This window comes from Hyla sarda, chromosome 12 (genome assembly GCF_029499605.1).
Source record: "Hyla sarda isolate aHylSar1 chromosome 12, aHylSar1.hap1, whole genome shotgun sequence".
NCBI classification, from domain to species: Eukaryota; Metazoa; Chordata; class Amphibia; order Anura; family Hylidae; genus Hyla; species Hyla sarda.
The window spans coordinates 56,148,366-56,163,118 of record NC_079200.1 but is presented as its reverse complement, the minus strand read 5'-3'; the positions used below and the strand labels follow the sequence as shown (position 1 = coordinate 56,163,118).

Genomic DNA, 14,753 nt, shown 5'->3' with positions numbered 1-14,753 from the left:
CTGGGAGTTGTAGTTATGCAACAGCTGGAGGCACCCTAGTTGGGAAACACTGTCTTAGAGGTATAATGTAGTCACCTGGCATGGCTGGCTGTGTGCGGTCCTCCTCCTCCCCTCACTGGAGTCTTTGTTCTGTGTGCAGGAGCCCCAGGCTGTGTGTTAGGACTGACAAAGAAGCTTTGGGGGAGCCCAGGAGAAGGTGTGACATCAGGAGGTCTCCTGGGAGGACCCCCACCACTGCTGAGTAGGCACATTCTGACACATTGGAAAGGTTCCTCTCATTGTCAGGAGATCTCTATGCTGAGTTTGTCACACGAGTCCCTGAGACAATGGACCATAAGAAGTAGCGATGGATTATTTTATGGGAGGGGAAGGAGAATTATGAACAAAGCAGGTTGTCTACACTCCCCTCCCAACCCTCTTCTCTTTGTCTCTAAACCTTTACATGGCCTTTGTATGACAGAAGTATTAGATACAGTGTATCACATGTGTTATTCTGAAAATATGACATAGATGATACACAGTGTTGTGTGGTGACAGGAGTAGTGGATACAATGTATAGTGTATCATGTGTGTTGTGTTGGGTTTACCACATACATGATACACTGAACTATGTGGTGACAGGAGTAGTGGATACGATGTACAGTGTATCACGTGTGTTGTGTTGGGTTTACCACATACATGATACACTGAACTATGTGGTGACAGGAGTAGTGGATACAATGTACAGTGTATCATGTGTGTTGTGTTGGGTTTACCACATACATGATACACTGAACTATGTGGTGACAGGAGTAGTGGATACGATGTACAGTGTATCACGTGTGTTGTGTTGGGTTTACCACATACATGATACACTGAACTATGTGGTGACAGGAGTAGTGGATACAATGTACAGTGTATCATGTGTGTTGTGTTTACCACATACATGATACACTGAACTATGTGGTGACAGGAGTAGTGGATACAATGTACAGTGTATCGTGTGTTGTGTTGGGTTTACCACATACATGATACACTGAACTATGTGGTGACAGGAGTAGTGGATACAGTGTATCATGTGTGTTGTGTTGGGTTTACCACATACATGATACACTGAACTATGTGGTGACAGGAGTAGTGGATACAATGTACAGTGTATCATGTGTGTTGTGTTTACCACGTACATGATACACTGAACTATGTGGTGACAGGAGTAGTGGATACAATGTACAGTGTATCATGTGTGTTGGGTTTACCACATACATGATACACTGAACTATGTGGTGACAGGAGTAGTGAATACAATGTACAGTGTATCATGTGTGTTGTGTTTACCACGTACATGATACACTGAACTATGTGGTGACAGGAGTAGTGGATACAATGTACAGTGTATCATGTGTGTTGTGTTTACCACGTACATGATACACTGAACTATGTGGTGACAGGAGTAGTGGATACAATGTACAGTGTATCATGTGTGTTGTGTTTACCACGTACATGATACACTGAACTATGTGGTGACAGGAGTAGTGGATACAATGTACAGTGTATCATGTGTGTTGTGTTGGGTTTACCACATACATGATACACTGAACTATGTGGTGACAGGAGTAGTGGATACAATGTACAGTGTATCATGTGTGTTGTGTTTACCACATACATGATACACTGAACTATGTGGTGACAGGAGTAGTGGATACAATGTACAGTGTATCATGTGTGTTGTGTTGGGTTTACCACATACATGATACACTGAACTATGTGGTGAGAGGAGTAGTGGATACAATGTACAGTGTATCATGTGTGTTGTGTTGGGTTTACCACATACATGATACACTGAACTATGTGGTGACAGGAGTAGTGGATACAGTGTACAGTGTATCATGTGTGTTGTGTTGGGTTTACCACATACATGATACACTGAACTATGTGGTGACAGGAGTAGTGGATACAATGTACAGTGTATCATGTGTGTTGTGTTGGGTTTACCACATACATGATACACTGAACTATGTGGTGACAGGAGTAGTGGATACAATGTACAGTGTATCATGTGTGTTGTGTTTACCACGTACATGATACACTGAACTATGTGGTGACAGGAGTAGTGGATACAATGTACAGTGTATCGTGTGTTGTGTTGAGTTTACCACATACATGATACACTGAACTATGTGGTGACAGGAGTAGTGGATACAGTGTACAGTGTATCATGTGTGTTGTGTTGGGTTTACCACATACATGATACACTGAACTATGTGGTGACAGGAGTAGTGGATACAATGTACAGTGTATCACGTGTGTTGTGTTGGGTTTACCACGTACATGATACACTGAACTATGTGGTGACAGGAGTAGTGGATACAATGTACAGTGTATCGTGTGTTGTGTTGAGTTTACCACATACATGATACACTGAACTATGTGGTGACAGGAGTAGTGGATACAGTGTACAGTGTATCATGTGTGTTGTGTTGGGTTTACCACATACATGGTACACTGAACTATGTGGTGACAGGAGTAGTGGATACGATGTACAGTGTATCACGTGTGTTGTGTTGGGTTTACCACGTACATGATACACTGAACTATGTGGTGACAGGAGTAGCGTATACAATGTACAGTGTATCATGTGTGTTGTGTTGGATTTACCACATACATGATACACTGAACTATGTGGTGACAGGAGTAGCGTATACAATGTACAGTGTATCGTGTGTTGTGTTGGGTTTACCACATACATGATACACTGAACTATGTGGTGACAGGAGTAGTGGATACAATGTACAGTGTATCGTGTGTTGTGTTGGGTTTACCACATACATGATACACTGAACTATGTGGTGACAGGAGTAGTGGATACAATGTACAGTGTATCATGTGTGTTGTGTTGTGTTTACCACATACATGATACACTGAACTATGTAGTGACAGGAGTAGTGGATACAATGTACAGTGTATCATGTGTGTTGTGTTGTGTTTACCACATACATGATACACTGAACTATGTAGTGACAGGAGTAGTGGATACAGTGTTTTCCTTACGTCCTAACCAGCAGCACAAGTGGGGGGAATATCTGCCCCTGTGAACTAGTAGGACAGACGGAATGTTAATGAAGTTAAGCAAATAAAATAGCAATTAATGACTAATTAACCCCCACCTCCTACCTATAAGAGGGGACACTCCCCCCAACAACAGTGCGTTTTTTTTCTGTCCTGTCGGACTATGGACAGACGGTGCAGCCTCCATAGGCTGCTGTACACATTACTAACCTTTGTCTCTTTCTTGTAGGTCACTTCAGCTTCTCTGAGGATCAGCTGTTCTGCCGACTCCCTGCATTCTAATCTCTGATCTCTGCAGGTTATGGAGGATTTATCCTGTCGGTTTGTTGCAGGAGCTGTGTGTCGCTCCATGCTCTGCTTCTTTATGCTGTATACTCTGCTACTGCTCCTGTATACTCTGTATACTTTCTTGACTGTTACTGATCCTGTATACTCAGTATACTGTTGCTGCTTCTGTATACTCTATTTCTGCATCTGTATGCTCTATATACTTTGTTACTGCTCTTGTATACTTTCTTGGCTGTTACTGCTTGTGTATACTGTTGCTGCTTCTATGTACACTGTGTCTGCTCCATACTGCTCTGTGTGTTTGCAGTTTATAAAGTTAGCCTGTTTGATTCCCCTCAGCTGGCGTCTGATGTCACACCGGGGGCGGGGCCTAACTCCAATGGAGCCAAATTCAAATCGGAAAGCTCCACTCTGCTGCAGGCTGCCTCTAAGTTGCAGCCTGGTTTGTTTAGGAGCAGCACAGTGGTCAGTGACTAGTCTGCAGTCTGTGTATATACAGCACAGTGGTCAGTGACTAGTCTGCAGTCTGTGTATATACAGCACAGTGGTCAGTGACTAGTCTGCAGTCTGTGTATATACAGCACAGTGGTCAGTGACTAGTCTGCAGTCTGTGTATATACAGCACAGTGGTCAGTGACTAGTCTGCAGTCTGTGTATATACAGCACAGTGGTCAGTGACTAGTCTGCAGTCTGTGTATATACAGCACAGTGGTCAGTGACTAGTCTGCATTCTGGGCTCCAGGTTCGGACCCCACCAGGACATCTTCTGTAAGGAGCCATCAGTAACATCCATGTGTTCGGGCAGCACAGTGGTCAGTGACTAGCTCCGCCCATCAGTAACATACATACTTTGTATTATAGAGAAGCTTTACTGTGACAGTAATCTTGATGTAAAGATTTTTAGTGATCTTTTTGGGTACGTTCCTGCCTCTGCCTTCCCTCCTAGTAAAGGATTTGCATTTATATTTACTTGTTTTCTCTTCTAGAAAATGCTGTCTGCTGTGAGATGGCGTCCTCATTCTGACAGCCTGAAGATTGAGGAGTCCCTTCTAGACTCTAGAGGGCTATCAGCGGTGGTCTTAAGAACGATCTCACACTCTAGAGCTCCTTCCACAGTCAAGGCCTATGGAGTCAAGCTAACGTTTCTTCAGTGGTGTTCGTCATTAAGTTCCTCAGGACCCTCCGCTGTCTGCTATTCTACAGTTTATGCAGGACGAGCTGGATAAGGTCTCAGCCCTTTCTACACTTTAAGGTGAAGATTTCAGCTCTTTCTGAAGCCTTCGGTAGATCGTTACTTTAAGACCCCCTGATTAAGAAGTTCCTTAAGAGAACCATATGTTGCAAGCCTAGTTTCTCAAGACCTAGTCCGCAGTGGGATCTCTCAGCAGCGCTTAAGGGGGTGAGTGGTCCCCCCTCTGAGCCCCTGGAAGAGGTGGAGTTCAGGTTTATTCCTTGGAAAGTGACCTTCTTATTGGCGCTGACATTGGAGAACTAAAATGCCAAGCGCTTAGGAAAACTACAAAACCTTTCAGTGTTTGAGCCATGTACTCTATTCCTTCCAGATAGAGTTCCATTATGCTGATTACTCACCTTTCTACCTAAGGTGCCTATAGTGCATAATAGTCAGTAAGTTGTTACTTACCTGTTTTATGTCTTTCTCCATCCTCTCCAGGAGTAGGATCCCTCCATGCCCTGGATGTGCCCAGAGGTAAAGAATTATATTGAGCGATCCATGGAGTTCAGAAGATCAGAAAATCTAATATTTTTTCCTTGGCAGGAATAAGGTATGAAGGCCTCCAAGCCTTCCCTGAGTAGGTGGATTAAGGAGGCTATAAAGGAGTCCTTTACTTCCAGGATCTGCCTCCTCCTGCCGCTGTCACTGCTCATTCCGGAGCAGTGTCTACTAGCTGGCCCTTATTCCCTTGGAACAAGTTGTTCCGTAGCCTCCTGCACTCACACTCCACTTTGTGAGTCACTACAGGATTGACCTCAGGGGTTCGGAAGACACTGCCTTGTGCGGTCTGTTCTGAATTCCATTCAGCCTGAAGTCCCTACCCAATAGGATTACTTCTTGCTAAGTCCCCACTTGTGCTGCTGGTTAGGACTTAAGGGAAGCGTTAATTTCTTAACGTAAATTTGTTTTCCCTTAGTCCTAACAGCAGCACACAAATTTCCCTCCCTTATGTTAAATTTTTTTCCTTTTTTTACTTGTTATATAACGCACTGTTGTTGGGGGAGTGTCCCCTCTTATAGGTAGGAGGTGGGGGCTAATTAGTCATTAATTGCTATTTTATTTGCTTGACTTCATTAACATTCAGTCTGTCCTACCAGTTCACAGGGGCAGATATTCCCTCCCCCCACTTGTGCTGCTGTTAGGACTAAGGGAAAACAAATTTACGTTAAGAAATTGAAGCATAACATGTAATTATGGGTTCATCACATACATGATACACAGTTCTGTGCAGTGACCGGAGTAGTAATACAATGTATCACGTGTTAGGCTGGGTCCACACTACGTTTTGTCCCATACGGGAGCGCATACGGCAGGAGGGAGCTAAAACCTCGCGCTCCCGTATGTGACCGTATGCGCTCCCGTATGCCATTCACTTCAATGAGCCGACCGGAGTGAAACGTTCGGTCCGGTCGGCTCATTTTTGCGCCGTATGCGCTTTTACAACCGGACCTAAAACCGTGGTTGACCACGGTTTTAGGTCCGGTTGTAAAAGCGCATACGGCGCAAAAATGAGCCGACCGGACCGAACGTTTCACTCCGGTCGGCTCATTGAAGTGAATGACATACGGGAGCGCATACGGTCACATACGGGAGCGCGAGGTTTTAGCTCCCTCCTGCCGTATGCGCTCCCGTATGGGACAAAACGTAGTGTGGACCCAGCCTTATTCTGGGTCTATCACATACATCATTGTTTCCCAACCAGGGTGCCTCCAGCTGTTGCAAAACAACAACTCCCAGCATGCTGGGAGTTTTAGTTTTGCAGCAGCTGGAGGCACCCTGGTTAGCAAGCAATGACATACATGATACAAAGGACTGTGCAATGACAGGAGTAGCGGATACAGTGTATCACGTGTTATTCTGGATACATTACAGTGACAGGAGTAGCGGATACAGTGTATCACGTGTTATTCTGGATACATTACAGTGACAGGAGTAGCATATACAGTGTATCATATGTGTTATTCTAGATACATTACAGTGACAGGAGTAGCGGATACAGTGTATCATAAGTGTTATCCTGGATACATTGACAGGAGTAGCGTATACAGTGTATCATAAGTGTTATTCTGGATACATCGACAGGTGTAACGGATACCGAGCTCTCTGTATATCAGTCGCATTGATTCTGTGTATTCGCTGAACAGTCCTGGACAGATGTTTCTATGGTTACTGAAGTACACTTATCAGCATCTCATAAGTTCAAACGTCTATTGAGAAATACATCAAGTTTATGCATAGAATTAGTCATTTAAGGACGAAGGGGGTGTACCTGTAGGCCCCGGTCCGCTCCCCTTCTATCACACAGGCTCAGGAGCTGAGCTCGCATCATAGTGGTGTGGTTCCGGCAGCTATCAGCCACTGGGATCCATGGATAAAGCCAGACATCACCGATTGCCGTGATGTCCGGCATTAACCCCTTAGATGCCGCAATTAAAGTTGATGACTGAGTCGAATATGTAAAAAAAAATATATAAAAAAATAAAGATCCCGCCATCCCATTAGCTGTGCCCCGATCAGGTAAGGGGATGGCGGGAGGGCCTTTACCTGCCTCCTCGCAATCCGATCAGTGGCTCGATGCTCCAGGAAGCTTCAACAGCCTGGAGCAATCAAGGCATAGCAATGAACAGTGTATACAATCAAGATTGCATGTAATAGTGCCCTATGGGGACAATTTAAACAAAATAAACATATGCGATATCGCCGCATGCATAAATGTCTGATCTATAAAAATATAACTTTAATTAAACTGCATGATCAATGGTGTACATGTAAAAAAAAAAAAAAAAAATCCAGGATTGTGTATTTTTTGTCAGTTTGTGTACCTTTTAAAATTGTTTATTAAAAAGTCCCATCAAAACAAATATGCAAGGAAAAGGGTAAAAAAAAATGGCGGTAAAGGGATATCAATAGATTTTATTTTGGTAAAAATGGACAACGAGTTTCGGCATACTTCTGATGCCTTCCTCAGGTCCAATAAATTTGCATGCTTCCTTGATGGTGCTGTGGGAGCGTGCTGGTGTGGATCCTGTTTGGTGATGATGCCGGCCTGCAGTGCCATCATGTAGGAAAAAGCCTAGTTCCTCACCACATTGCTTCTGGAGTACTGGGAGAAGTTGCTCTTGGAGGATGTTAAAGGGGTATTCCAGGGAAAAACTTTTTTTTTAAAAAAAATTTTTATAAATCAACTGGCTCCAGAATGTCAAACAGATTTGTAAATTACTTCCATAAAAAAAAATCTTAATCCTTCCAATAATTATCAGATGCTGAAGTTGAGTTGTTCTTTTCTATCTCTCTGCTTGTCTTGGGAACTGCACAGAGTAGAAGAGGTTTGCTATGGGGATTTGCTTCTACCTTGGACAGTTCCTGAGATAGGTGTCAACAGAGAGCATCTCAACTTCCGAAGTACTGAAAGGATTAAGATTTTTTAATAGAAGTAATATACAAATCTGTTTAACTTTCTTAAGCCAGTTGATGTATATATTTAAAAAAAAGTTTTTTTTTCCTGGATAACCCCTTTAACGACCACAGATGTAAATGTACGTCCTGATATGGCGGTACTTGGCGCACCAGGACAGACGGTGCTCGGGTAATACACGGCAGGTTCCGCCAGTGATGGCCAACATCCGCGATCGCGCAGATGTCCGCCATTAACCCCTCAGATGCCATGATCAGTATAGACCACGGCATCTGCGGCAATGCGCATTTTAAAATAGATGATCGGATCGCCCGCAGTGCTGCCGCAGGGATCCGCTCATCTGTAATGGTGGACGGAGGTCCCCTGATCTGCCTCAATCTGTCTCCCGTCATCTCCTGCTCTGGTCTGAGATCGAGCAGAACAGAGCAGAAGATCACCGATAATACTGATCAGTGCTTTGCCCTATGCCTAGCACTGAACAGTATTAGCAATTAGAGATGAGCGAACTTACAGTAAATTTGATTTGTCACGAACTTCTCGGCTCGGCAGTTGACTTTTCCTGCATAAATTAGTTCAGCCTTCAGGTGCTCCGGTGGGCTGGAAAAGGTGGATACATTCCTAGGAAAGAGTCTCCTAGGAATGTATCCACCTTTTCCAGCCCACGGGAGCACCTGAAAGCTGAACTAATTTATGCAGGAAAAGTCATCAACTGCCGAGCCGAGAAGTTCGTGACAAATCGAATTTACTGTAAGTTTGTTCATCTCTATTAGCAATCAAATGATGATAAACATATTTGGTATTGCTGTGTGTATAAATGTCCGAACTATCAAAATATAATGTTAATGATCCCTTACGGTGAACGGCGTAAACGTAAAAAAAAAAAAAAAAAAAAAAAAAAGTCCAAAAATGCAGCTTTTTTGTCACATTTTGATACCAAAAAAATGTATAAAAAATTATCTAAGTTTTATATATGCAAATGTGGTATGGATAAAAAGTACAGATGACGGCGCAAAAAAATGAGCCCTCATACCGCCCTATATACGAAAAAAATGAAAAAGTTATAGGTGGTCAAAATAGGGCGATTTTAGATTACTGATTTTGTACAAAAAGTTTTAGATATTTTTTTTTTTTTTAAGCGGTACAAAAATATAAAAGTATCTAGCCATGGTATCATTTTAATTGTATTGACCCACAGAATAAAGAACACGTCATTTTTACCGTAAAGTGTATAGTGTGAAAACAAAACCCTCCAAAATGTGCAAAATTGTGGTTTTCATTTAAATTTCCTCCCTAAAAAAAATTTTTTTTGGGTTCGGTGTATATTTTATGGTAAAATGAGAGGTTTCATTACAAAGTACAATTGGTCATGCAAAAAATAAGCCCTTATATGGGTCTGTAGATGGAAATATAAGAGTTATGGATTTTAGAAGGAGAGGAGGAAAAAACGAAAATGCTAAAATAAAATTGGCCTGGTCCTTAAGGTTAAAATGGGCTTGGTCCTTAACCTCTTAAGGACCCAGAGCGTATGGATACACCCTCACACCCTGGGCCTTAACGACCCAGGGCGTATCCATACGCCCTGGCGTTTTCCGGTCCCTGCCACACGCCGGGCAGAAATCGGAAGCGGATGCCTGCTGAAATGCTTCAGCGGGCATCCAGGGAAAACGCCAAGGGGGGCCATGTCTGTCCCCCATGTCAGCGATTGCCGCAAATCGCGAGGGAAATCGCATTTTAGTGACATTTTTTTACATATGCAAAAGTCGTGAAACACCTGTGGGGTATTAAGGCTCACTTAATTCCTTGTTACGTTCCTCAAGGGGTGTAGTTTCCGAAATGGTATGGCATGTGTTTTTTTTTTTTGCTGTTCTGGCACCATAGGGGCTTCCTAAATGCGACATGCCCCCCAAAAACCATTTCAGAGAAACGTACTCTCCAAAATCCCCTTGTCGCTCCTTCGCTTCTGAGCCCTCTACTGCGCCCGCCGAACACTTTACATAGACACATGAGGTATGTGCTAACTCGAGAGAATTTGGGCTACAAATATAAGTATCAATTTTCTCCTTTTACCCCTTGTAAAAATTCTAAAATTGGGTCTACAAGAACATGGGAGTGTAAAAAATGAAGATTGTGAATTTTCTCCTTCACTTTGCTGCTATTCCTGTGAAACACCTAAAGGGTTAAAACACTTACTGAATGTCATTTGGAATACTTTGGAGGGTGCAGTTTTTATAATGGGGTCATTTGTGGGGTATTTCTAAGATGAAGACCCTTCAAATCCACTTCAAACCTGAACTGGTCCCTGAAAAAAAGTGAGTTTGGAAATTTTGTGAAAAATTGGAAAATTGCTGCTGAACTTTGAAGCCCTCTGGTGTCTTCCAAAAGTAAGAAATTGTCAATTTTATGATGCAAACATAAAGTAGACATATTGTATATGTGAATTAAAAAAATTTATTTTGAATATCCATTTTCCTTACAAGCAGAGAGCTTCAAAGTTCGAAATTTTCAAATTTTTCATAAAATTTTGGGATTTTTCACCAAGAAAGGATGCAAGTTACAAAAATTTTTTTACCACTATGTTAAAGTAGAATATGTCACGAAAAAACATTCTCGGAATCAGAATGATAACTAAAAGCATTCCAGAGTTATTAATGTTTAAAGTGACAGTGGTCAGATGTTCAAAAAATGGCCGGGTCCTAAGGTGTAAAATGGCTAGGTCCTTAAGAGGTTAAAGGGGTATTCCGGGCAAAAACATCTTATCCCCTATAGAAAGGATAGGGGATAAGATGTCTGATTGTGGGGGGCCTGCCGCTGGGACCCCCCGCAATCTCCCTGCAGCAGCCCTCATTCTATGTGTAGCTGCGTCTGTAGTTTCGGAAACCTCGGGTCTTCTGAGATGGGGATGTGATATCATGCCACACCTCCTCCATTCATGTCTATGAGAGGGGGCGTTGTGGCCGTTACACCCCCTCCCATAGAAATGGAGTCACGGCAACGCAAGGGTGAGGGTGGTACAGCCAGGTTACTGCGCAATACCAGCGGCATTACGATATCCCAGTCTCGCAGAACGGCTTACGGCAGCCAATATCTGATAGAGGTGATTTTTTTTCATTTTTAAATCATCAATTTGTAATACATTGTGTAATTTATTGGTTATATAAGTATTAGGGATCGACCGATATCGTTTTTTTAGGGCCGATACCGATAATCGGTGGAGGTTAGGGCCCATAGCCGATAACTTATACCGATATTACGGTATAAGTTATCGGCTATTTATCCCCCCTCGACACCGCTGCAGGTCATTGATTTAAAGCAGGCGCTTTAAATCAATGCACTGCAGTGGCTTTTGCGGTGCCATGGGCCGCCGCCGCCACCCGCTTCTCTCCCCTACCTGTCGGTGGTCCGGGCCATCCTTCCTTCCTGTAGTGTCCGGCGGCATTCCGGGTGGAGGGTGAACCGGTCCGGGCTGTCCTTCTTCTCCGGCGGTCCTCTTCTCCACTCCGGGCAGGCTCCGGCCTAGTACGCTGCATAGACGCCGCTACGCAGTGACCCCCGTGCGCAGCGACGCACCTGACATCACGGCGTAGTGGAGTCAATGCAGCGTACTAGGCCGGAGCCTGCCCGGAGTGGAGAAGAGGACCCCCGGAGAAGGACAGCCCGTACCAGTGCACCCGGAATGGCGCCGGACACTACAGGAAGGAAGGATGGATGGCCCGGACCACCCCCATTACGGGTAAGCTTATTTATTTTTATTTTTTTATTGACTTGGAGGGTGGGGGAGGGGCCCGACTGGTATAGCGGTATGGGCAAAAATCCATACCGGTATACCGCCCAGCACTACGGTGGGGGGGTGCGACGCGGTGGGTCAGGGGGGGGGGGGGGCGGTGGGGTCGGGGGGCGGGGCATTAGTGGCTTATTGGCAAGGTAATTGCCGATACTGATAATGCCCAAAATCGTGATTATCGGCCATACCGAGCACTACCATCTTTCTATGGATTCTCTAGTTAGTAAGTCACCCTAATGTTTTAGTTTAGCAGCTTTAATGATCATAACAGCTATTGTACACTAAGGGGGAGATTTATCAAAACTTGTCCAGGGGGAAAGTTGCTGAGTTGCCCATAGCAACCAATCAGATCGCTTCTTTCAATTTTTGAAAAGGTCTATAAAAAATGAAAGACGTGATCTGATTGGTTGCTATGGGCAACTCAGCCACTTTTCCTCTGGACAGGTTTTGATAAATCTCCCTCATTGTTCACACAGAGCACCTGACCTGGGCTGGTTTACTGAGCGCAATTCACATAGGGGGAGATTTATCAAAACTTGTGCAGAGGAAATGTTGCCCAGTTGCCCATAGCAACCAATCAGATCGCTGCTTTCATTTTACAGAGGCCTTTTAAAAAAATGAAAGAAGTAATGTGATTGGTTGCTATGGGTAACTGGTCAGCTTTCCTCTGCGCAAGTTTTGATAAATCTCTCCCCATAGAGATCATGAGCAAATTAGCAATGTTTTGTTAGTTACTTAGACCAGTGTCCTTTTAACCCCTTAAGGACGCAGGGCGTATCCATATACGCCCCCATTTCAGAGTCCTTAAGGTGAAAAAGGGCTCAGTCCTTAAGGGGTTAATGGGGCGTGAGTTTGTGCTTGTGCTTTAGGGTGCACACTAGGCTGCGCACACCTATGGTTGATTTTTATCCAAGGAAGTGGGCTTAATTACAACTTTACACAAATTCAAACGGGGAATGAAGATCGTCGGACTCACCACTTTGATCGACTCTTATTTATTCAGGTAAATACAGCAGGTACAGTCATATGCGCTGCAGGGGCGCGTCCATGGGACGCATCCCTGCATCGCATATGACTGTATCTGCTGTATTTACCTGAATAAAGAAGAGTTGATCAGAGTGGTGAGTGCGACGATCTTCATTCCTCTTTTAAATCTGTGTATTGATGGACTGGTCCTCCAGGTCCCATTCACCATTACCGAGCTCACCAGTACAGGAGCTGTTATACGCCTACCAAAAGTGCCAGACAAGTCTTTCTACTTGTATATTTCAATTACAACTTTTCTTAAAGCGTATCCGTCAGATCTAACAATTTTTTTTTTTTTTTTTTTATATATCCCTCAGTACCTAATCCTGACCATGTACATCTAATTTTTATGTGTCTGGCACCTTTTATTTTTTTTTTTATTACACTTTAAATTTAGCTCACTAGTCTGAATTCCTCTCAAAGGGAGGGGGCGTGGCCTCACTGTGCAGGTCTCCGCCCCCCTCCCTCAGGATGCTGTCTGCTCACATCTCCCCTAGCATTAGCAAAACTACACCTCCCAGCTTGTCCTCACTGACAGTAGCGGGACACAAGCTGACAGTGGGAGGATTTTTCCTTTCCACGTCTGAGCCCTGCGCTCACAGCTGTCAATCAAGGAAGTGTGTCCATGACATAGGTGATGACTCATGGACACAGCAGGACTAGTATGTGTCCAAGCAGGCAGGCAGGGGGGGCAGTTGTTTGACTGGCTTTTTCAGTATGAAATACTGAAAATTTTCTAATGAAAGCAATTGTAAAACCTATAGGTTTTGCATGCTTTACAACATATCAAAAAGTTTTGTATCTGACAGTGCCTATTTAAGAACACAGCCATGAATAAGGAATTGTATCCAAACATCCTCCAAGAGAATATTCTCCCAATGATCCAGGAGCAATTTGGTGACAAACTCTGCTTTTTCCTCCATGATGGAGACAATGTCACAAGACAAAGGTTATAACTAAGGGGCTTGGTGGACAAAACATTGACATTTTGGGTTCATGGCCAGGAAACTCCTCAGACCCCAATTCCATTGAGAATCTATGGCCAATCCTCAGCAGATGGACAAACAAAACAGACATTGTGATAAACTCTAAGCGCTCAATGGACAGGAATGGGTTGTCCTCAGTCAGGATTTGGCCCAGAAGCTGATATCCAGCATGTCAGGGGGAACTGCAGAAGTTTCGGAAATTACATTTTAACATAAACTTGATGTATTTGTCAATAAAAGTTTAAAAAGGTACGAGAAATTGTATTTCAGTGACCAAAGAGACATCTGACTAAAATATATAAAAACTGAAGCAGCAAATTGTGAAAACCAAAATATGTCTCAGTCTCAAAAGTTTTGGCCAGACTGTATATTACAGATTGATCATGTGGTCACATTTGGCAGGTCCTGACTATTTCTTCCCACAATCACTTCTTCCTGACACAGATGTTAATCGTCGCCCCCCTCAGAGACATTTTCAGTGGCTGCAATTATGACTCTGCTTGTATCCACGTTACCATGGAGATGACACTTCTCTACCCACCCACCATATCGCTAATGCAAATGAACAACGGTGTACCTGCAATGTGTGATTAGTATGTACAAAGAAGGCCTGCACCCCCCAATATGAAGGTGACCCCGAAATGTATGTGTCTATGTGCAGAATACAAAGAGTTAAATCTAGATGCTTCCGGCTGATCATGTGATGTGGGATAAGGTCTCTGTGTTATTGCTCCTTATTATCACACTACAAGTCTCGCTGTATCCACTGTACATCCTAGATATCAGCAGCATCAAATAGAATTATAGTATTGGGGTAAACCCTGCAGTCTCCCAGCAGCCAAAGGGGTCTCCTCACAGGTGGCCCCCCAGCCAAGAAACAAAATGGGGCCCCCCTCTCTACAGACTGCACAGCAAGAAAGAGCAAAAGCGGCCAGGAACCCAATTACTTTCACAGGGGGCAACAAGTGCAAAACTAAC

At 43.7% G+C, this 14,753-nt stretch overlaps 1 protein-coding gene across 2 annotated transcripts in view; it reads right to left on the bottom strand.

Annotated features, from left to right (window-relative positions):
- Positions 1–14,753, bottom strand: part of PHACTR3 (phosphatase and actin regulator 3) — a 177,254-nt gene that overhangs the window by 159,968 nt on the left and 2,533 nt on the right. Inside the window, exons 1-2 of one of the 2 annotated variants that reach the window (XM_056547532.1) lie at positions 14,150–14,235; positions 76–318 (exon numbers count right to left, since the gene is read on the bottom strand). The exons of the other annotated variant lie outside the window; for it this stretch is intronic. Of the exons in view, the coding sequence (XP_056403507.1) occupies positions 76–82 (7 nt within the window). The 5' untranslated portion in view covers positions 83–318; positions 14,150–14,235. Of the gene's footprint in view, positions 1–75; positions 319–14,149; positions 14,236–14,753 lie in introns of those variants that run through there. 2 annotated transcript variants of the gene reach the window in all.